Raw genomic sequence first — 25,000 nt, 5'->3', positions numbered from 1 at the left:
ATCCTATGGTACTGTTGTACAACTGTGTTCGGTGAGAAACAGGAGAAGAATTTCTGCTCAGCGTTTTAAGGGTGTTGCAGCAATAATTTGCAGAAGAGCTCGTAAAGGTTTTGATGTCAAATTTAATCCTGATAGCCACTGGTCATACTGCTTTTACAAAGGCCTTGATATGCTTCACAGTTCAAAGTGGCTCCGATAAAATGATTTTAAATAGAGACGATCAAGCAGGTTTTCGACAGCACTTACAAACATAAGAACCATAAAACTGTTTGCTTGGAAGGGAAGCCAGAACTCACATCACATTCTGACTATGAAAGGAAGCATGGAGGTCTACTTCACACATCGTCTTATCTATTTATGAAGACGGAAAACACACTAGGTCAAGGGTCTGTTGGGGTGGTAAAAGCACCTGGTGCCCCACACGAGAAAACAGCCACCCAGCATCTTGCTGACTTGTACAGTTTGAAAGAGAAACCGGAAATAGATGTGTGTTTTCAAGGGAAGACCATTGATTACATTAGAGTTGATGGAGGCGCCGATGAGGGCCCCAGTCACTTGGAGGTACAGTTTCGATGGTCTGAATGGCATCTTATTGAAGGAAGAGAATTCACCCAAGTCACAACAAGAAACAGTGGTGCAAGCTGTTTTAATCTTGTAGAGTCATAGAATGGTGTTGTTGGCCGTGCTCACGCCAATCTGTTTATACCTTTTACTTTGTGTGGATCTGCAGAGACCGAATCAGGAAGAATATTCCAAGAAAGACTGCTAGAAAACATGGAAGCTGCACTACAGGTTTATTTGGACAGAGTAAATGAAATACCATTTGAATGAAGGGGGTAGTTTCTAAAGAAACTGTGGTGCTGCGTTGGTGGAGAAGTAGTATACAAAAATCTGGTTTTATCAACGGAGTTGATAATGTAAATTGGCCACCGTACGGTATAAACGAACGCTTTTCATTTAACTAATATATTCCTATTTTTCACGTTGCCATGTTACCACCAATAGTGTAGCTCCTACTCTACTATAAAAACTACACGTAACCCACAATTCCTCGATTCGCTTTGACGAAGGGCTAACGCGCGAAACGTCAGCTTTTAGAATCTCTGTACGGTAGCCAATTTACATTATCAACTCCGTTGATAAAACCAGATTTTTGAAATACCAATCGGTTCATCTGTCATCAAGATGTACAGGGGTGCAAATGTTCAGCAAGCAGCAAAAAATGAAACAAGAGCGAACAGAGATGCTGGTATTTCTGCGAGGTACAAAATCGGCAAAGGAAGAGCTCAAGGAGAAGAAGCCAGACCAGTACCGCCACTTCAAAGAAATTTGGAGCCTACGCGAGCGACACATGGTGAAAAACTTACCCAGTGAATATGTCTTTGCACTTTGAGCTTGTTTTTATGAAGCGGAGTGCAATCATCCCATTTGCCAGAGAGGAAGACCCACAGATGAGTTTTGTTACGAAATATAGCATTGCGTGACTAGCGTTACTTTCTAGAAGCTTCGCGAGAGTTCATAGTTTGTTTATTTTTAGGTTCGTTCGTAAGCGTTTCTAAATCGGTGTGTTTTGTAATCTTTCTATAATTAGATTGTTTACTGTTTTAGAAAGTTCTAGAAGCTTATTGTGAGAGGATATAAGTAGACGAGTCCAAACGGAGTTTTTAACTAGTTTTTCATAAGCGAAGAGAGTTAGCGTTAGCCGTGTTTAGTCAAGTGTGACAGAAGCAGTGTTTATTCAAGTTGGCGGAGGCTGTGTAAGTTTATCGAGTAAGTGTTGTTAAGAGTTTTACTTCATGGAAACTACGTTCACTTTGGAATAAATCTTCTTGCTGTTGTTCCGACAACCCTGCTTTCAGTTTAGTTTGCAAGCTACCCGTCCTCAAAACATTCGAACTCGTAACATTGGGGGCCTGTCCGGGAGAGGAATTGTTTGTCGACTACAGAAACCAGGAAAGGACAGTTCAAGAAGGAGTTACAACTTAAGTAAGAAGAACTGTACAAGAGAGTATATTGTGCTTTTGCTGTGAAATACTGCTATGGAAATGGAAGAGCTTTTGCAGATGGGGAAAGAATTCGGATTGGAAGGAGAAAAGCTTCTCGAGTTTGTGAGGGAGCAACAAAAGTTAGAACAAGAAAGAAGAAGAAAAAGGCAGACAATTGGAGGAAGAAAAAGAAGAGAAACGCAGACAACTGGAGGAAGAAAAAGAAGAGAAACGCAGCTAATTGGAAGAAAGGGAAAAAAGGAGACAATTAGAAGAAGAAAAGGAAGAGAGACGTCGAATTCTTGAGGAGGATAAAAGAAAGGAAGAGGAAGAGAAGGAGGAAAGGCGCAGAAGAGGAGACGAAGAGAAAGAAACTAGGCGACAAGAACGCCAGCTAAGAAAATTAGAGATGGAAGCCGAGCTGTTGAAACAGAAAGAGGCTATTGAAGCGGCAAAAAGAGAGCACGAGTTGGAAATTGCACGTTCGGCGGCGGCGAGTGCTGACGGGCGTCCTGCAGACAGAGTGGACAGGGCTAAAGCACCGAAACTCCCCGCTTTTATTGATGGCAAAGATGACCTTGACGCGTATCTTCAAAGATTTGAAGGATTTGTGGCTACAGCTAAATTGGAGAAGACAGGATGAGCTTCGAAACTTAGTGCTCTTCTCCCTGGACGGGCGCTAGAAGTTTATTTGTGGTTATCCGAGGAAGCAGCCCAAGATTATGACCGAGTAAAGCTAGCTTTGATAAAGAGATATGACCTTACGGAGGATGGTTATCGCCGTACATTTACAGCATCAAAGCTGGAAGTTGATGAGAGCCCAGAACAGTTTATAGAGCGACTGGAGAGATACTTGTTGCGTTGGTTGGAACTGTCGCACACTGAACGCTCTTTTGAAGGCCTGAAAGATCTAATTGTGGAAGAACAGCTTATTGACTCTTGTCCAAAAGAGTTAGCTGTTCACCTTCGTGAAAGAGCCCCGGAGACGCTTGACTAGATAGCGAAGATCGCCGATTAATATTTGGAAGCACATGGAAAACGCATGTTTAGATCTGCGAACAAGAAGCATAAAGCAATTAACTGCCCAACTCTAGCAAGAAAGTGTTTCCTATCTGGCAAGCAAGGTCATGAGGCGAGGAACTGTCGATCAGGTGGACGGAAGTCAGGATGCCAAGGTAAAGAGGGTAACCCTGTGCAAAGTGGTCAAGTTAGTGCTGGCTGTCACCAGATCTTAACGCTACCCCAGAGGAAGTCAAGTCGTGTATTCAAAATGATCAGCTTCTGTTAGCTTGTGGCAAGAAAGTCCCGTTGCTAAGCAATGCCTGTGTTGAACCCTTAACTAGAGTAAGAAGTAAGATACCTGTTGTAAAGGGCAGAGTTGGAGAGAAGACTGTCGACGTTTTAAGAGATACCGGTTGCAGTGGAGTTGTAGTCAAGAAGGACCTTGTCGACGAGGATCACATCACCGGAGTTTTTAACGTCATGTTGCTTATTGACAACACAGCGAGGAAGGTGCCTATAGCAAGAATTTATGTTGATACGCCTTATCTTAAAGTTTATGTAGAAGCGCAGTGCCTTTCAGATCCTATCTACGACCTAATTATTGGTAATGTACGTGATGCAAGGGACGCACAGAATCCAGACCCCAGTTGGCAAGAGGCTTGTGCAGTAACTACCCAAAGTCAAGCTAAGAAAAAGGATGAACGCACGACCTTGAGGGTGCCTAGTACCCGTGAAAACCCTATTGTGGATAGAGAGAAGCTCAAGCAGATGCAGCGTGAAGATGAGAGTCTGCATAAGTACTGGGATCGAGACGGTGTGCTAGTAAAGGGTCAGGCGGAGATTTCCTTTGAAGAAAAATCTGGAGTACTGTACCACCTGTACAAGCATCCTTACGTGAATGGTGGTAAACTGCTTAAACAAGTTATGGTACCTGAGAGGTTGAGACGCCCCATAATGGAAGTAGCTCACGGATCGATCATGGGCGGTCACATGGGCATCAAGAAAACAACAGACAAGATCCAGAGTTCATTTAATTGGCCTGGAATCCAAGGTGACGTAACTCGACTTTGCAAGTCCTGTGACGTTTGTTAGAAGACCGTAAGTAAAGGATCAGTGCCAAAGGTACCATTGAAAAAGATGCCGCTGATAGACAAGCCCTTTAAGAGAGTAGTAATAGATCTTGTTGGTCCTATCAGTCCCCCGAGTTAAGAAGGACACAGATATATATTGACACTAGTACATTTTTCGACTCGACACCCTGAGGCTGTGCCACTAAAGAACATTGACACCGAGACTGTAGCAGAGGCTTTGGTAGATATCTTAAGCCGTTTAGGAGTACCCGAAGAAATCCTGAGTGATCTGGGTACGCAGTTTGTTTCTGACTGCATGAGAGAAGTAACCCGACTACTAGGCATTAAACAGCTTACAACAACACCCTATCACCCGATGTGTAACGGTTTGACGGAGAAGTTCAATAGAACGATGAAGTCTATGCTGAAGAGACTGTGTAGTGAGCAGCCAAGAGAGTGGCATCGCTATATAAACCCGCTGTTGTTTGCTTATCGTGAATTTCCCTAAGAGTCCACTGGTTTTTCACCGTTTTAGCTGTTATATGGAAGAGCTGTCAGAGGACCAATGGCTATACTCAAACAGCTGTGGACGAAAGAAGTTGAGGAGCCTGAGGCAAAGAACAGTTACCAGTACGTTTTTGAATTACGAGAGAAGTTAGAAGATACCCTTAAACTCGCCCATAGTGAACTGGAGAAAGCCCAGCAGAAAGGAAAGCACTATTACGACCGCAAGTCTAAAGTTAGGAAGTTCCAGTCACATGAGAAAGTGCTTGTGCTGCTACCTACCGACCATAACAAGATACTTATGCAGTGGAAGGGTTCCTTTGAAGTTAGTTCTGTGGTAGGTCTCAATGACTACAAAGTGAAAGTAAAAGGCAAGGAAAGTCTACCACGCTAGCCTACTTAAAAAGTACTTTGAGCAAGAGGAGACTAGAGCCGAAGGTGCAATAGCTGGTGGAGTAGGCGCCACGTGTGTAGACGATGCTGTCGACTGTGCAGCTAAAGCTGATGAAGCAGAGGGAAAAAAGTTGATTTTTTAGAGCTTGGTGGATATGTAGCCAAGGAATCGATCGAGGATGTTAAAACTGGATCAAATCTGACGGATGAGCACCGGAATGAATTTACGGATCTGGCTAAACAGTTTACGAATTTGTTTACTGAAGCACCAGGTGCCACAGACCTCGTTCAGCATCATAGTAAACTCATTTTAGAAGAGCCGGTTAGATCAAGACCTTATGCACTACCTTATAGCATCAGGGAATCACTGAGAAAAGATGTTGCCGACATGATCAAAATGGGAGTTATTAGAGAGTCCGGTTCTCCGTATGCGTCACCTGTGGTAGTAGTGAAGAAAAAATACAACACAAATCGCGTGTGCGTTGATCATCGGAAATTAAATAAACTGTGTTTGATCCCGAGCCTATGCCAACTGCTGAACATTTGTCTGAGAAGCTTAGCGAAGACAATTTCTCCTCAAAAATCGACCTTAGTAAGGGATATTGGCAGATAACAATACCAGAGGAGTAGTTTGTTTATTTTTAGGTTCGTGCGTAAGCGTTTCTAAATCGGTGTGTTTTGTAATCTTTCTATAATTAGATTGTTTACAGTTTTAGAAACTTCTAGAAGCTTATTGTGAGAGTATATAAGTAGACGAGTCCAAACGGAGTTTTTAACTAGTTTTTCACAAGCGAAGAGAATTGGCGTTAGCCGTGTTTAGTCAAGTATGACAGAAGCAGTGTTTAGTCAAGTTGGCGGAGTCCGTTTAAGTTTATCGAGTAAGTGTTGTTAAGAGTTTTACTTCATGGAAACTACGTTCACTTTGGAATAAATCTTCTTGCTGTTGTTCCGACAACCCTGCTTTCAGTTTAGTTTGCAAGCTACCCGTCCTCAAAACATTCGAACTCGTAACAAGTTTGTGTGGTACACTGGCGGACCCAGTGCTCAGTTCCTGCCTTTACCAGTGCCAGATCCAAAGCGACCTTGGGGATCTAAGGAATGTAAGAATTGCAATGGGTTTTGCACGGGGCACTTTATGTGTCTGGAAAAGGTTTTAGCCACAGACAGCAGCGATTTATCCGCACCTCATACTTACTCTCCTAGTACTGCCATCAAGAAAAGCTTTGAGAAAGCTCGAAAGGAGAACCGACACTTGAACTCAGAAGATGTAGAAGAACTTGCAAAGCAAACCCTTCTGAGTACTGAAGACGTTGAAATGTGAGTAACACATCTTGATTCTGTAAAGAAGCGACGACAACCTGGTGCTTGTAAAACTGCGGCTACAAACAGAAGTCAGCCAGACAGAAGTCCAGTGATAAGGTAGCCACTGCTGGGAATGAGTTCTGGTGTCTTCGTGGTGGTCCAGAGTCTGGTAATATGATTGCTTGTGATAATCCTGGCTGCCCTATAGAGTGGTTCCATTTCGAATGCGTGGGACTTGTGGATGCACCAGGTGGAAAGTGACTTTGCACTGAATGTGCTGTTTAACATTTTCAAAGCTATAACTGTTCAGAAATGCTCTGTTGCAATGTGAAATTCATATTTTTGCAAAATTTAATAATCCGCAGCAAGTTTTGATCAAATGTATTAAAAGAAAACTATTGCCTTATTAAAGTATATTTTGTTCCTGATCAAGTCAATATGAACGGTTTCTTTTTGTTTTGTTTTGTTTGTTTGTTTGTTGTTGTTGTTGTTTTTTAATCCCTTGCCAATTTGTTCCCAGGGAAAGGGGAATTTGATCTCAAGATTTTCACTACTGGCTGGAGGTTTTGGTATGATTTGATAAGGGCCTTTGTCAAACCCCCCTATCTGTCCCGGGTCTGAGGGTTTCAACTGACTAGTGCATTAACTTACATGAAATTTTGCCTCATTACAAACCGCTTAACTCATAAAATTATGTAAATACATCACCGCTTAAAAGATTAAGAGAAAGTGTAACAATCTTACAACCTAATTTTCGTTGCGACAAGCGACACGTGAAGCAAATGATCTCAAGTGAAAAAGCGAGGCCTGACAAGAAAGGATTCATTTTTTCTCAAACTTACCTTCACCTGCACACACGACTGACGCATCTTCAGAGTGTCTACAGTTTTGAACACCCCACCCATTGCTCGAACAGTCTTTTAAGGATTGCTCTGATCCCTTGCAGTCGACCTCGTCCAGCCATATGTTACCGCTACCTTGCCCAAAACGAGCGTAACCTGGAGCAGAGACAGCAGAGAGGAATCCTTGTTGGCGACAAACAACTTGAGCATCTTTCATATCCCAGGAATCATCGCAAACTGTTCCCCAGGCGCCATTGTGATATATTTCGACTCGTCCTTCGCCTTTCCTACCTCCTCCAACTAGCCTTGTGCTTCCCTCTGCGAGTAAAACAGTTGCAAACAAGAGGCTATTTGTACCTTAATAATCAGCAGTCACAAAAACAATGGACTTAGCAGTTAAGGCTTTATCTCAATGCGAGAGGGATCGACAAGAAACTCTCGCAAGTACAATGGGGAAGATATCTGTTTACAAACATTGACGCCAACGACCGAAAAAAAAGAACCCTTTGTTTTGGCATTCAATAAGGCTCTGGTTGGCACATTAATATCAATAGGAGACGTCATCGATATCTTCGCTATGCTCGACAACTGAAGTCAATGTTGACAGTTGTAGGTGAAGAGGCAGTTGAAATCTTCAATACTTTCGGTCTTAAACAGGGCAGACGCTATAGATAAATGTTGTGAAAGTTTGAAAACTATTGTACACCGAAGCAGAATATTTCATAAGCACTTATCCCCATCTCGTTCAATTATTGTTCGCCAGGGGCATGGCCAGAAATCTCGGACACGCACGCTCAGTTGATACAGCCAACGAGACCAAAAACGTGCCAAACTGCAGAGACTTAACTATGAAAACAGATTAAAAATCCCGCTTACCTCCTTAATCCAATGCCAAGAAAAATTGTTCACTGTGAATACTACGACTGTGAAAATGCCAATATCTTGTACCCAATAAAAAAGCGATTCAAAATTTCGATTCCAAATATTTTTCCAAAAGAATTTACCAATCATTTGACAAAAAATGTTAAGTGCGCTGCCGAAAAAAACTGTCTCACCTACGTCTTGTCGAATTTTTTTGTCAAATGATTGGTTAATTTTTTTTTAAAAATATTTGGAATCGAGATTTTGAATCTCTTTTTTATTGGGTACAAGATATTGGCATTTTCACAGTCGTAGTGTGAATCCATATGGTAGCGCAAAACGAAATCTATAATATCCATAGAAAATCGTGGGCTTCGAAGCTGTCGTCGTTGCGGTTTTCAAGTATATTCCTGGCAACAGTATGGCGGCGGAACGAAAATAGCTTCACCCGCTTTCGCTAAACATGTTTCTGCCAAAACTGTCAGAGTGTATCAACTTTGTTCACTGCGATTTTTAATCTATAAAAGCCATACTTTCTGATCCTGTAAATCACATTTTTCGGGACTTAAAAGCCGATGCGGTTTTAAAACTTGTTTTGAAGCAAATTTCCATATATTCTGTACAATGAAACATGATATTTCTGCAAAATTCTGCACGAAATCATCCACTGAAATCATATTTCTCCTCCTCGTTCCTTTGATCAGCCATGTTGTTTTTTTTTATTCAGCTCGGTATTCCTGGTTTCTAGCTTCCAGGCCATTATTTTGATAATAGCATTTTGGATGTTTTTCGTGGGTTTTTTGCCTTTCCAAACAGCAACTTCCCTGCTTTCGCGCCCTATTTCATTTTCTCCTTTTGTACGTCAAACGTTTATTATCTACCGTGCGTCTCCTTGCCTTCGATTTTCAGCAAAAATCTGCCACAGACCTATAGTTTAAATTCACGAAAAAGACGATCGATCTCTCCCAATTAGTACCCCAAATCTTGGTTATGTGGTCACGGTGCGGTTGCGAATTGCGTGAATCCCATGATTTCTCTTGACCAATAAGAGTACAAAAAAGGCAGCTTTCACCGTTGGCAGGTTAAATTTTAGCAACTCTCACTGATGTCCGAGATTTCTGGCCATGGCTCCAATGGATGTGCCTCGATATATGATTAATAGGTATATAAATAAATTAGTCAACTAATTACTTCATTAATGATACAGACGGTAGTACTACCACTTGGATTGACAAAAAAAAAATTATAGTTGTGACAATCAAGAGAATTTTGGTTAAAAGCTTGATAGAATATTGAAGCAAAAAGGTTTCAAATGCAGACATATTTAATACATCCGGCTGAGAAATATAATGAAGAAAGTGCGTTATGAGCAACTGATTTCAAATCAGTGCAGACAAAGATCAAACATGACTTTAAGTCCACAGCTAGCAATAAAGGAGGTTAAACGTTTCAACAGCTCAGTTCAGTTCAGTTCGTCCTAGCCCTGTGAGGTCCGTTGACAATCTCTTTTGATGGCCGCCTTCCAAGCTGAATTTATATCACCCCACCACTTTATAATGTTATTTATCCACTCACAAAACTTTCATACGTTTATTTGAAAAAATCAAGAGACAGTATTACCTTCCGGAGGGGATGACTGGACAAGTCCCACCACAGACAAAAGAACAAACCACTGCTGCACATTCATAGTTTCTCTGATGGAAAAATGCGTAAAAATGCGTCATCGATGAAAAATTATAGGGCATGAACTTCTTTATGGACAATCTCAATAAATGTTTTGCCCATCACATTGCAACTGTCTCCAATAGATGATGTTGCCGGTAAAATCCGTTCTCAGGTTGAATCCGTTTTGAACTACTGTAGCTTTTAAATTGGTGATCCTCATTTTACCTCTATTGAATACTCACTCAGGTGAATTGAAGATTAATTTTTGGAGCTTAAATTAAGCTTTGAGAAAAATTAGGATCAGGTTAGGATTAGTTTTGGTTATTATCCATGGATATCAATTGACTTATTATACAAAAGTGAATAATGAAAAGAACTGTGTTGGGTTGAGCATGTTCCGGCGTCGTTCTAGTGAAATGGTGAAGATACAGGAGTACAGATTTGGAGAGAGTCTGACTTCGAGTACCGGTAAGTGCATAGTACTATGTTGTTCTGTTGATTAGTGTATGAATACAGAAACCGATAAGATGACGCATGTTGAGATGCGTAAAGCGGTGCTCAAGGGAGGGTACAGGTGTTTTCAATCCTTTTTGGGGTTTGATAGCTGCTTTAATATTCAACCTAGGTAAAATGAGGATCACCAATTTAACCTAGGTAAAAACGTATTCAACCTGAGAACGAATTTGACCGACAACATAGACCACTGAAAAAAACAGGTGACGTCAACGGGATTCGAACCCATGACCTCAGTGATGATGGTGCAAGGCTCGACCAACTGAGCAATGAAGCCACCAAAGTTTAGGTCCCAACTGGGTCTTCATAGCTCAAGTGCGAACTTATTTTGACCACAACTTACATTCCTAAATCAAACAGGACGCACCAGTTTACTTATGATTGAGAGTCCAGACAAAGGCAAAGTATTTCATTCCTGTCACATTAGCGATCTCTAGAAGTACATGCTCATATCCTCAAACTTAGGTCCTATAAGATATTGTTTCCTTCTCTCTCCTTCTCCTTTGTTCCCAAAGCGACTGTCGACCGCACTTCAACCTTCCGAGATTACTACTAGTCTTAAATAACTTTAGAACTCTACATATAGTTTACGTCATAAAAAGTGCGGCGTACGGGGTTTTATTCATGAGTTGTTTGTGTCAAAAACCGGAACGAGGGAGGTACGAGCGAGTGAGGGTTTTTGACACAAACAACGAGTGAATACAACCCCGTACAAAGCATTTTCTATGTCGTGAGCTGTTTATTACACATAAGACGACAATTTTCATTGAAATAGCTTTCTGAACTCAAATTAGAAACAGAAACTCACTAACAATAGAACCCAATGCAAATTTAATTTAATTCAATAACGATGTATGATTTGCACGAGATGCGCGAGTGATTGTCTTGAAAAGGCCTTTACCATATCGTTGATTGGTTATACTTCCACACGTGAAAAAGCTGTACGCCATTCTGATTGGCTGTATAGGCTTTTTTCACGTGTGAAAATAAAGCGTATAGATTTGTACAAATGAGCTTTATGGAATAAAATTCTCATGTTATAGACCGATTGCATAAATGGCCGCCAAAAACGTATTTTTTTGTTTATGTGCTAATTAGACTCACTAGCCTCGTTTGCATGGACAAAATACAATAGAAATGTCGTTCGAGAGCGAGGCTAGTGAGGCTAATTAGCACATAAACAAGAGAATACATTTTTGGCCGCCATTTATGCAATCGGTCTATGTGTAATCAATTTTTGTACATGTATGGTCTAGAAAATAAAGCCTTGTTGTCTTTGTTGTCGTGTTTATTGGGTGCCCTAGCTCGCAGCACTAACTCCTAGTGATCTAAGTATATTCTGAAGTGAATACGCATATAGGCGGATACGCAATGGAAAATACCACCCATACTCTAGGTAATGTTCTAACTTATACGCAGACAGACGGATACGCAATGGAATCAGTGGATACGCGACAACGTTGCACGATGATTCACAATTAATGCCGGACAGTATTTTAAAACCGTTCAGGTTAAAAAAAGGGAATTGCACAATGAATACCGGAGAGTATTTTTAATTGTTAACGGCAAAAAAAAAAAAACAGAAACGTTTCTCTTATTGCCAATGAATAAAGAATGATGTCACTGAAAGGCTTTAGTTGGTGAGTTACTTCGCTGTCTAAAAGCTTTAGAAAGCTTGATGATGGAAACGCTAACATCTAAAAAGGGTAAAGTTGTGACGATCACTTATGTCCAGATTTGCACGCAGCTGGAAAATTTGCAATTTTTTCTGAAAAGTCGTAAGAGCTTAAGAGATAGAGAAGACAAGTCTCTGACTAGAATCAGGATTTTGGCAATGTTTGCAAAATTTGCGAAAATCGCTAACATATCGCATTTAAGTAATGCATAGCCAATGCATGTACTTCTGTACTGGACTCGTTCAAAACCAACAGGCTACAAACTATATACAGATGTTAATTAATAAACAGTATAAAATCTTCACCAAAGAAGCTTCAAGTACTACTCACTTTTTACAGTGAATCGAAAATTGGGAAATTTCTTCAATTGGAGATAAGACAGGGCTCTAAGTCACAATAGAGCTGTAAAGAGATAAGCTTGAAAAAGCTCCCACAAGAAACCACATTTTCGTGATGTTTGCCCACGTTGTATCGAGTCACAACAGAGCTGTCAATGATGAGCTTGCAGCGAATTCCTGTTACTTGTGACTAGGAGAATTATCGGGTTTGACAAAGGCATAACCATGATGATGAGTACATATCAACTGGGCTCGTTCTATAAGCAAATGCCTACAAACTGCTGGCTTGCCTTAAAATAAACAACTTTTATTTCATAGAAGCTCATTCTCCTCTGTTAATTTTTTTTACTTTTGAGAGGTAATACAGGTTACCAAACATGATTATAATTCAGGCAAAAAAATCTTCACAACAGATGCAATTTAATTCTACGCAGTTTTTACATTTGCTCAAACATGACACCACAATATTTTGTTCCAGAATGAAGTTCGCTCCCTCTTATCTTCGCGATATTTCGCAAAATTGGCAATATTGTTAAAATTTCTCAAAATCGCGAGTCTTGTAGCCTGCGTAGCAATCGTTTCCAGCGGGCGAGAAGCGAGTTTATTTTTCTGGCCGCACGAGAATAGGATGAGTGCAAAAAAAAATTGGAGGGGGGAGGGGAGGAGAGGAAAAGGAAACGGTTGCGGAGAAACCCCTCCATTTTGAAAACTCCTGTTGGCCCAAGAACGGGGTATCTTATTGGCTCGGATTTTTGTATTGGGACCTCAGTTCCTCATGTAAAAATAATGGATGCTTTCATTATGCCTGACCACCAGGTCGCACACCAGTAGAACTAACGTGCAAGGAAACATGGAACGACAATTTTCATCAAAAGTCAATCTAAACCAAATTTTTGTGTACTACTCCCCTATCGACGCAGCACCACAGTTTCTTTAGAAGCTACCCCCTTCATCTAAATAGCGAAGAGCTCTTCTTTTAAAGAAATGTTACATCCAGCAGTTTGCTCCTTTGTCGATAAAGGATTTAGCGGTGGCTTAAGGTAATTCCCATGAAAATGATGTACTATCCAAACTTTTTTCAAACTAGGCACAATTGATATTCATACACAGAACATTTAAAAAATGCAGTTAAAAGATGGGGTCACCGTGCTTGTTTTCGCGCTGTATGCTCTTTATTCTAAGTGTTTTTTTTTTTTACGGAATTTCGCAAGAAGCGTACGAAACTAGCTCAACCGGAAGAATTGTTGTTATGTAGCAAAAGCTACTGAATATTACTGAAAACTTGAACCTGCATGTTTGTCCGGGCTATGATCTTTAAGTAAAGTGATTTCAAATTGCTCAATCTTGTAAAGAAATGTAAGCGATTTGGACCGCTACAGTAATCACCTTGAGCTCAGTGTCAGGTTCCAAATGCAGTTTCACGTCATTTATAGGTAAGTACTAGACTTTCTACTATCCAACTTTTTTTTCTCCTTAAAATATGTTTTCCGTGCACCTATTACGAGTAAATAAAACCATTTAAAATGGTGGGTCACCGTGCTTGTTTCTTCGCAACGTGATGGATGGTAAAGGGGCAATTTCGGATTCAAAATGATCATTTTCCGCGAAAGGACTGGGGCGAGTTTCAAAACAACACCTTCTTAACCGAGCAGAGTTATCATGATTGCACTTAAAAGCACTTGAACAGCAAAAACGGCCTTTCTTGCCTCTCTTCAGATGCCCGGTGTGAAACCCCGCCATCTCCGAAGTCGTAATGTCATGCACAGTATGACGGATGCGCGATGCAAAACAAGGGAATCACCTTAAAAGAAGTAGAACAAATTTCGATTTATTAAACAGCTCGTCCAAGGGGGAAATTTGCTTGCTGTTCTTCCTACTGGTTTTGGGAAAAGCCCCATTTCCTACGAAAAACAATGCGTGCCTATTAATTTAATTGTTAGTCAAAAGTATTGAGAACGATCAAATCAAGGAAGCCTTTAACGGGGATTTCGGCCCATCCGCTGGAAAGGAAAGGAAAGGAACTTTATTTAAGTGTCTAGTAGATTTAGCGCTGGAGCACTAATTGGGACTACTGTAAAGTGAAATTAACAATTAACACAACAAGTCAAATGTTGGTTTTTGAGGAGAGGGGAAACCGGAGTACCCGGAGAAAACCTCTCGGTGCAGAGTAGAGAACAAACAAACTCAACCCACATATGACGCCGAGTCGAGGAATCGCGCCTGGGCCACATTGGTGGGAGGCGAGTGCTCTCACCACTGCGCCATCCCTGCATGATTCAATGTCACGAGATCTTTGTGTTTTGCACCGCTGTGGAGCTCCTGTAGTGTATTTTTAATGCCGGCGCTTTGGGATTTCGCCAGAGCCATGACATTACTGCGGAAGCAAGTGCGACACACTCTTTGTAGCTGTTCCTTTAATTTTAACATCACTTCCTTGAAATCACAAGCGTCAAGAACAAGGTGTTAAACCACCAAACAGAAAATTGTCTTGGAAAACGCAGTAACTTCGGCGGGCTTGTTGGATAACAACATTCTTCGGATTTCAGGTACTCTGACATTTATTAAAAGTACTTTTGTACTCAGCATTTAGAATATTTGCATTACCAAACATTAAAATCTATCGTCGCGGGACATTTTTTTGATAGCATTTCCATAGTTGGACTTGGAGGCCGGCTTCGGGAAAAGTCTCTGTTTTCAAATATTGGTCAATATTATCGTTATTTTTCTTGTCAAATTGTTTTAGCTTCTCTTGCACAAAGTCCATTTTCGCTATTAGGGAAGACAAAACATTTCCTTGGTCAATTTATGACAGCCAGTGACATGCATGACCGGTCAAGTGGGCGGCTTTTAATCTGCAAGCGTTTCCTTCTTGTCTCACCCCACTTTTCGCGTAGCCAAAACATTAAAAGTCTTCATGTCCCCTCCCCCCCCCCCCCAACCCCCACACCGAAACGCTTGTCTTCTGTGTCTTTTCAGTTTTTTTATGATTTTTTTGCGATTTTTCGCAAAACTCGCAATTTTCGCAGCTGCGTGCAAACCGGGACACAATTCTACGCAGTTTTTACATTTGCTCAAATATGACACCACGATATTTTGTTCCAGAATAAAGTTTGCACTCTCTTATCTTTGCGATTTTTTGCAAAAATCGTTAAAATCGCTTAAATCGCGAGTCTTGTCGGCGACTTGTTTTCCCTACCTTTTCAGGTTTTTACGATTTTTGTTCCGATTTTTCGCAAAATTCGCAATTTTCGCAGTTGCATGCAAACCTGGACATATCTCTGCTAAGGCATCACTTTGGAATTTGTCGGTGCTTCTCTTTTGTTGGCCCATGCTCCTACAATTTAGTTTAAGATACAACATTGTTTTTCACCTCGCCTTATTAAGAGCTAGACGCTCCAAGAGCGTACACTGGGTTGACTGTGGTACGTCCAGTGGTTCAGGCAATTTTTTCAAGTCGGGGGTCACCCAGAAGTCATACCAGCAGAGGCCCTTTGGTTCACACGTTTATACGACGAAACAGATCCTTTTCTGAGGTTAAAAACCTGGCTATCGGCCTATTAATTAGAAAATTCACATTGATAATAAACTCTCTTTCAAGGCCTACGTATCTGCCATCTTAAAGAAGGTCTATGCTAAAATTGGAGCTTTGAGGCGATTGAAGAGACTGGTACCTCCTGATGTTGCACTGATTTTATACAAGTGTTATATTTTACCCCATCTGGAATACTGCAGTCCACTTTTATTAGGAATAAACAAAACCCTAGCTAATAAACTTGAAGCTGCTAATTATTATGCATTGAAGGTTCTTTTAAATGTCGGAAACGACGTAGATTATAATTCTATACTGTCAATAGCGGGAATGAATTCTTTGGAATTTAGAAGATATGAACAATCACTTTCATTACTATATAAATGTATCAAGGGAAATGGACCTAGTTATATTTCTGACTTCTTTGAGTTTCGTGTTTCACATTATAACTTAAGGGGAGGTGGATGTAACCTGGTTCAGCCCTCCTATAACAACCAGTATTTCCATAACTCTTTTACTTATAAGATTACTCACTTATGGAACAAGTTACCTACATATCTTAAACAGTCACCCAATTTAAATGCATTTCACAAAAATTTGGAGTCTATTAATCTTTTAAATTTAAGGACTAATTTAAGGCCTGTGACCAGTGGTGTACCTCAAGGGAGTATTTTGGGGCCAGTACTATTTAGCATATATACGAATGATCTTTCCTCGATACCACAGAAATGCAGCACCCAGAGTTACGTAGATGATACGAAACTCATTACTTCCTTTCAACTAAAAGACAACCTGGATGCAATTACTGATTTGAAAGACGATCTGTTTAAAATAGGAGAATGGTGCTCCAATAACCTCTTGTTACTTAATCCGAGCAAATTTGGCAGCAGGCAAATGCGTGCAAAATTGCAATTTCATTCCCTTCCCTTTATGGGAAAGGACATCATGCCTTCAGACACTGCTAAAGACCTGGGTGTGATTTTGGATTCTAATTTAACCTACGATGAACACATAATTAAAACGGCTTCTTCTTGCATGTCCTGCCTCGGCCAAATAAACCGCGTCAAGCATGTTTTTGACAAACGTACACTCCTGACGATTATCAACTCTTTAGTTTTTAGTAAATTATTTTATTGTTCCAATGTATGGGCAAACACGTCGAAGTGTAATATTAACAAACTGCAGGCTGTGCAAAACTTCGCCTGCCGCATTGTGAGCGGCGCGCGTAAATATGACCATATTACGCCTATTCGTAAAGAGCTCAATTGGCTACCTGTGGCAAACCAGTTATATTACCGAAGCGCTATAATGGCCTTTAAATGTATGACGGGCCACGCCCCTGAATATCTGTCTTCAAAATTTTTAAAGCGAGCCGAGGTGAGCGGTCGTAGCACCAGAAACTCTCAATTGTTGAACATTCCACTTTTTAAAACCGCTAGCGGCCAAAGAACCTTTTATTATAGAATAGTTAATTTATGGAACTCTTTAGATTACAATCTTAAACTGTGTGATTCAGTCACTGTTTTTAAAAATCACCTGAGGACCAAATTACTTAAAGAACTGTAATTTAATACTTATATATTTTAACAATTTTTAAAATTTTATCTTTTATCTTTTAATTGTAAATAGGAATATATTTGTGTTAATATTGTCTTTGAAAAGCCCCTTGGGGAAAGTCAATAAGGTATGTATGTATGTATGTATGACTAGTTGTCTATGTAATTATTGCCAATCGTAAATTGTTTTTAATGTTTATGTGACAATTTTAGGCTTGATGAGTATATATTTACAACTAAATATTATCTAGTCTATTATAGTTAGATAACAATTGTTTATAATTTTTTGTATGTAACTCTTACTTAATTTTGATATTTTATTTGTGGTTACTTTTATTTTTTAGTTCTGCTTTTGTCATGCGTTTTATACATGATCCTCTGGCTCGGATACTGAGGGCAACCTCAATCCCACGCTATGACTTTAATAAATTGATTGATTGATTGATTGATTGATTGATTGAATTCCTGTCATCTTTAAAAACAAATAGCCACGCATTGCTTACGTGTGGTACTGAAGTAACACAGCGATTTATTCCATATTGTCAACTGAGCTGAGTGTTGTCTGCTAGAAGATTTAAGTTGTCTTTGCGTAATATGTAGCTCTAACAGTGCACGATATTGTTTTGGTATTGTATATCATTGTAGTACCATGGTAGAAGTCTTGGGTAAATAGCCCCCTGAGAAGACATGCGGTTACTAGCAAAGTACTGAACCCAGAAATATTGAAGAAAATAAAAGGGAATCGAGAAACATTGGCTTCTGGGCTGACATGTTGATCATTTTCCAGTTCCCTCACAACTTCTTTTCACCACAAGTTTAAGCTTGCCCTCTGAGCATCTGACAGCTTTGTAATACTAAAGTTCACTGAAGTTAATCCCTGTCCGGTGGCGTTAGTATCAGGATGGGTGACCTAAAAAATATACCCCTTCGTATAACAGAAGCATTGGATCGAAAATTCTATTTTAACGCTAACAAATGCAAACTAAGCAAGGTACAGATTTTGTTAGCTTGCTTTATGCAAAACAAATATTGATGCAAAAGTAAATAAATATTGATACACAGTTTTTAGGAAGAGCAGAAGAAAGTTTCCAAGACGGTCGATCGAGAATAAAATATTTTGCCATCAGCAATAAAATTTACGACATGAAAACAACATTAATTTTGAACCACGAATATAAAAAGTTACGATCAGTGACAAACATTTTGGGAGAGTTTTGCTACTTTCAATTTTATTATTTTACTTTTGGCTGCACAAATAAATCGCAAAATCGAAAGTGATATCGAATTCAGCGGGCGCCGTGATCAAGTTACGGCGACATGTTTACTCGAGAAACAGTAAAGCATCTGAGTCAACTGATCGCAAGATACCGCGTTTTTGTTTTTGTTAGTTTTCTTTTTCTTTCAAGTGTTATAAAGTTTGAAAATAGATGTGCGAATTCAACACAAAGATCACAATCGCCTAACTCTTCAGTTTGACCATTGTTTCTGCAAAGTCCAAAATTTACTCTCCAGGACGAGGTTATTTATCATCAGGTAATTCCATCGTTTTGGAAATAGCAGCCACTTTATTATTCATCAGCGTCACAATTTTTTGCCGATTTTGGCGCTCATTTTGTTGAAACTCAGGCACGCTTTCAACAGACCTGTTTATTTTTGTGACTTATGCGCTGCTTACAGTGCACTACGTATAACAAAAATTCTCCCTTATCATATTTCAACACACTTATGCAAATTTGTTACACTCCAAAATTACACAATATGACAAAATTTCACAAAACATGGAAATCTCACAAAAATCTTTTCCAGCGAAAAATTTACTGAAACAAACAACATATTTGCTATTAGAGGCAAAAAACCCTTCCTATTTCAATTGCGTGCATGCAAACGAGCCACACAATCGGTGTCACAGTGCATATACAATCAAATAATTTTCTGACAGTTCACATCAAACCCTTTTCGAAAGAACCTTGACCGTAAATAGTAAAGCACAAAAGAGACAACAAGCTTTTATTCAAATAATTTTTCACTGTCACATTTCCATTTTTTTTTTTACCTTTGCAGAGTTGAGTACAAAATAAACGTTACTTGCCAGACAACTTAGATGCGACTTTAGTAAACACTGTGAGACACAACGGAGATCACAGATCCACTTAAGGTGTTCGATTCCTTCTCTGTCATTTCCATTTGGTTTCAGTGTTGTACATAACACCACCTTGGCGAAATATTAGAAGTACAGCTGACTTTGATTTCGACTCGACGGGCGAAAGATTGCTGTCGAAGTCCATACTCCTCACTCTTAAGATTCCAGATCTTTATGTTTCACCGCCTGTCTTGACGTTCCATTCTTGAGCTCCATATAGGTATATTTTGTTTAAAGATGTACTAAAACGCCATGCGCGTTACAATGACTTTCGACGCCATTGCCGGTTAAGTTAATCATTCTACTGTGTCCACCAGAGAAGTCTACGCATTTCCCACTACCGTCTCGATTCTAAAAAAATACGGGCACATGGCTCTATGCTCAAACACACCACTTAGCAGGGGAGTGAGTGACAGGCAAGACTTTTACCGGCACGGAAAAAACAAAAACGAAAAAAGACGACAACAAAATAAATAAAATTAAACCAACAAATGAAACGCAGATTCCGACTGGGTATGGCAACCCAGTAACAAGAAATAAGTACACATCGATCTCCTCTTCTCTCAGAAAAAACATCATTTTGTTTCAGGATTCAAAAAGGAGAAATACTGGGAACTAAAAAAACCACTGCGTATACTTATCTCAAAATCTATTCACCTTTCTAACTTTGTATCCTTTCTTTTCAGGTTGCCGAAATTAGGCGACTGAGCTGTCCACTGAGGTCTCCATCTAACGTTGAAAGTAATTTTTCTCGACAAAATTTAAAACTTGTTTGCTTAATATTTCAAGTTGCACATACCTCTTGTTGTTGCTTTTTTCTTTTCTGGATGAGTCGAGTAGCTTAATATGTTGTTTTATGTAGAGTGTGCCTTGTCTTTTGCAGTTTTTGGTAGAAGACCTTAGCAATTACATCCAGTGCGCTCTCATGCGCCCAGATATATGATCCCTCTGAAATTCCAATGCGCCCTGATACTGTAGCCAAGAAACTAAATTGCCCCCGGGTATTAAAACTCACTGAAACGTGGCATATACCTACCAGTAAAGTGCCGTGTAGGAAAAATGACGGCATACTAGGGTTCACGGAATCCCTAAAAAAGTTCCTCATTCTCAAAGTTTGGAAATGATAATGTACGTTTTTGGAAATGATGCAACGTATAGCCTTCGATTAATAATGCGACTGTCTTTTAACAATTATAATAGTAATATTTAACAATTATTTGCCAAAGGCGAGACGGTCAATGAAAACTGAGACAAAGCCGAGCCTAAGGTGAATAATTGTTTTAGTATAATGACATACTTAGGAGAGTGGAAATCAAGTTTACGGTAGACGATAAATACAACCTCACGAGGCAGACTATATTTAATTAAGGACGTTAACACAACAGAACAACGCACACCTCATTTGGACACGAAAATCCCTTACTATTGCCATAAAAACTATCCAGTTAAGCTCGCATAATACAAAACATGATGAATTCATGAAGGGACCCCTTTTTGAAACAAAAACAGCATATTTGCTATTAGAGGCAAAAACCCCTTTTTAAAAATTTGACAATAGATGTGCGAATTCAACACAAAGATCGCAATCGCCCAACTCTTGAAGTTGGCCATTGCTTCTGCAAAGTCAAAAAATTACACTCCAAGAAGAGGAAATTTATCACCAGTAAATTCCATACTATTGGGAAAAGCAGCCACTTTATAAATCAACAGCGTCACAGTTTTTGCCGACTTTGGCGCTCATTTTGTTGAAACTCAGGCACACTTTCAACAGACCTGTTTATTTTTGTGACTTAAGCGCTGCTTATAGTGCACTACGTATAACAAAAATCCTCCGTTATCATATTTCAACATACTTATGCACATTTGTTACGCTCGAAAATTACACAATATGACAAAATTTCACAAAACATGGAAATCTCACAAAAATCTTTTCCAGCGAAAAATTTATTGAAACAAACAACATATTTGCTATTAGAGGCAAAAAACCCTTCCTATTTCAATTGCGTGCGTGCAAACGAGCCACACAATCGGTGTCACAGTGCATATACAATCAAATAATTTTCTGACAGTTCACATCAAACCCTCTTCGAAAGAACCTTGACTGTAAATAGTAAAGCACAAAAGAGACAACAAGCTTTTATTCAAATAATTTTTCACTGTCACATTTCCATTTTTTTTTTTTTTTACCTTTGCAGAGTTGAGTACAAAATAAACGTTACTTGCCAGACAACTTAGATGCGACTTCAGTAAACACTGTGAAACACAAAGGAGATCACAGATCCACTTAAGGTGTTCGATTCCTTCTCTGTCTTTGTTGAACCCATAAGTTACCTGAGAAATTTCCATTTGGGTTTCAGTGTTGTACATAACACCAACTTGGCGAAATATTAGAAGTACAGCTCACTTTGATTTCGGCTCGACGGGCTAAAGATTGCTGTCGAAGTCCATACTGGTCACTTTTAAGTTTCCAGATCTTTATGTTTCACCGCCTGTCTTGACGTTAAATTCTTGACCTCCATATAGGTATATTTTGTTTAAACATGTCTTAATACGCCATGCGCGTTTCAATGACTTTTGACGCCATTGCCGGTTAAGTTAATCATTCTACTGTGTCCACCAGAGAAATCTACGCATTTACCACTACTGTCTCGATCCTAAAAAAATACGCGCACATGGCTCTATGCACAAACACACCACTTAGCAGGGGAGTTACAAGCAAGACTATTACCGGCACGGAAAAAAACAAAAACAAAAAAAGACGAAAACAAAATAAATAAAATTAAACCAACAAATGAAACGCAGATTCCGACTGGGTATGGCAACCCAGTAACGAGAAATAAATATACATCGATCTCCTCTTCTCTCATAAAAAACATCATTTTGTTTCACGATTCAGAAAGGAGAAATACTGGGAACTAGAAAAACCATTGCGTATACTTTCTTAAAATCACATTTCTAACTTTGTATCCTTTCTTTTCAGGTTGACGAAATTAGGTGACTGAACTTTCCACTGAGGTCTCCATCTAACGTTGAAAGTAATTTTTCTCGACAAAATTTAAAACTTGTTTGCTAAATATTTCAAGTTGCACATACCTCTTGTTGTTGCTTTTTTCTTTTCTGGATGAGTCAAGTAGCTGATATTGTTTTATGTAGAGTGTGCCTTGTCTTTTGCAGTTTTTGGTAGAAGACCTTAGCAATTACATCCAGTGCGCCCTCATGCGCCCAGATATATGATCCCTCTGAAATTCCAATGCGCCGTGATACTGTAGCCAAGAAACTAAATTGCCCCCGGGTATTAAAACTCACTGAAACGTGGCATATACCTACCAGTAAAGTGCCGTGTAGGAAAAATGACGGCATACTAGGGTTCACGGAATCCCTAAAAAAGTTCTTGATTCTCAAACTTTGGAAATGATAATGTACGTTTTTGGAAATGATGCAACGTATAGCCTTTGATTAATAATGCGACTGTCTTTTAACAATTATAGTAGTAATATTTAACAATTATTTGCCAAAGGCGAGACGGTCAATGAAAACTGAGACAAAGCCGAGCCTAAGGTGAATAATTGTTTTAGTATAATGACATACTTAGGAGAGTGGAAATCAAGTTTACGGTAGACGATAAATACAACCTCACGAGGCAGACTATATTTAATTAAGGACGTTAACACAACAGAAAGACGCCAACCTCATTTTGACACGAAAATCCCTTACTATTGCCATAAAAACTATCCAGTTAAGCTCGCATAATACAAAACATGATGAATTCATGAAGGGACCCCTTTTTGAAACAAAAACAGCATATTTGCTATTAGAGGCAAAAACCCCTTTTTAAAAATTTGACAATAGATGTGCGAATTCAACACAAAGATCGCAATCGCCCAACTCTTGAATTTGACCATTGTTTCTGCAAAGTCAAAAATTTACTCTCCAAGACGAGGTTATTTATCACCAGGTAATTCAATCCTTTTGGGAATAGCAGGCACTTTATTATTCATCAGCGTTACAGTTTTTGCCGATTTTGGCGCTCATTTTGTTGAAACTCAGGCACGCTTTCAACAGACCTGTCTATTTTTGTAACTTATGCGCTGCTTACAGTGCACTACGTACAACAAAAATCCGCCCTTATCATATTTCAACACACTTATGCACATTAGTTACGCTCGAAAATTACACAATATGACAAAATTTCACAAAACATGGAAATCTCACAAAAATCTTTTTCCAGCGAAAAATTTATTGAAACAAACAACATATTTGCTATTAGAGGCAAAAAACCCTTCCTATTTCAATTGCGTGCGTGCAAACGAGCCACACAATCGGTGTCACAGTGCATATACAATCAAATAATTTTCTGACAGTTCACATCAAACCCTCTTCGAAAGAACCTTGACTGTAAATAGTAAAGCACAAAAGAGACAACAAGCTTTTATTCAAATAATTTTTCACTGTCACATTTCCATTTTTTTTTTTTTTTTTTACCTTTGCAGAGTTGAGTACAAAATAAACGTTACTTGCCAGACAACTTAGATGCGACTTTAGTAAACACTGTGAGACACAACGGAGATCACAGATCCACTTAAGGTGTTCGATTCCTTCTCTGTCTTTGTTGAACCCCTACGTTACCTGAGAAATTTCCATTTGGGTTTCAGTGTTGTACATAACACCAACTTGGCGAAATATTAGAAGTACAGCTCACTTTGATTTCGGCTCGACGGGCTAAAGATTGCTGTCGAAGTCCATACTGGTCACTTTTAAGTTTCCAGATCTTTATGTTTCACCGCCTGTCTTGACGTTAAATTCTTGACCTCCATATAGGTATATTTTGTTTAAACATGTCTTAATACGCCATGCGCGTTTCAATGACTTTTGATGCCATTGCCGGTTAAGTTAATCATTCTACTGTGTCCACCAGAGAAATCTACGCATTTCCCACTACCCTCTCGATCCTAAGAAAATACGCGCACATGGCTCTATGCACAAACACACCACTTAGCAGGGGAGTTACAGGCAAGACTTTTACCGGCACGGAAAAAACAAAAACGAAAAAAGACGACAACAAAATAAATAAAATTAAACCAACAAATGAAACGCAGATTCCGACTGGGTATGGCAACCCAGTAACGAGAAATAAATATACATCGATCTCCTCTTCTCTCATAAAAAACATCATTTTGTTTCACGATTCAGAAAGGAGAAATACTGGGAACTAGAAAAACCATTGCGTATACTTTCTTAAAATCACATTTCTAACTTTGTATCCTTTCTTTTCAGGTTGCCGAAATTAGGTGACTGAACTTTCCACTGAGGTCTCCATCTAACGTTGAAAGTAATTTTTCTCGACAAAATTTAAAACTTGTTTGCTTAATATTTCAAGTTGCACATACCTCTTGTTGTTGCTTTTTTCTTTTCTGGATGAGTCGAGTAGCTTAATATGTTGTTTTATGTAGAGTGTGCCTTGTCTTTTGCAGTTTTTGGTAGAAGACCTTAGCAATTACATCCAGCGAGCCCTCATGCACCCAGATATATGATCCCTCTAAAATTCCAATGCGCCCTGATACTGTAGCCAAGAAACTAAATTGCCCCCGGGTATTAAAACTCACTGAAACGTGGCATATACCTAC

The 25,000-nt window shown here is 39.4% G+C and overlaps 1 protein-coding gene across 1 annotated transcript in view; it reads right to left on the bottom strand.

Moving 5' to 3' along the window:
* LOC138050692 (scavenger receptor cysteine-rich domain-containing group B protein-like) overlaps positions 1–20,259 on the bottom strand; it is a 36,269-nt gene extending 16,010 nt beyond the window's left edge. Inside the window, exons 1-3 of the mRNA XM_068896996.1 lie at positions 20,176–20,259; positions 9,580–9,653; positions 7,099–7,416 (exon numbers count right to left, since the gene is read on the bottom strand). Coding sequence (XP_068753097.1) covers positions 7,099–7,416; positions 9,580–9,646 — 385 coding nt within the window. The 5' untranslated portion in view covers positions 9,647–9,653; positions 20,176–20,259. The remainder of the gene's footprint in view (positions 1–7,098; positions 7,417–9,579; positions 9,654–20,175) is intronic.
* Positions 20,260–25,000: the final 4,741 nt, after the last annotated feature.

This window comes from Montipora capricornis, chromosome 6 (assembly GCF_036669925.1).
Source record: "Montipora capricornis isolate CH-2021 chromosome 6, ASM3666992v2, whole genome shotgun sequence".
Taxonomy (NCBI): domain Eukaryota; kingdom Metazoa; phylum Cnidaria; class Anthozoa; order Scleractinia; family Acroporidae; genus Montipora; species Montipora capricornis.
The sequence above is the reverse complement of the archived record's forward strand: the minus strand, read 5'-3'. Positions and strand labels throughout refer to the sequence as shown.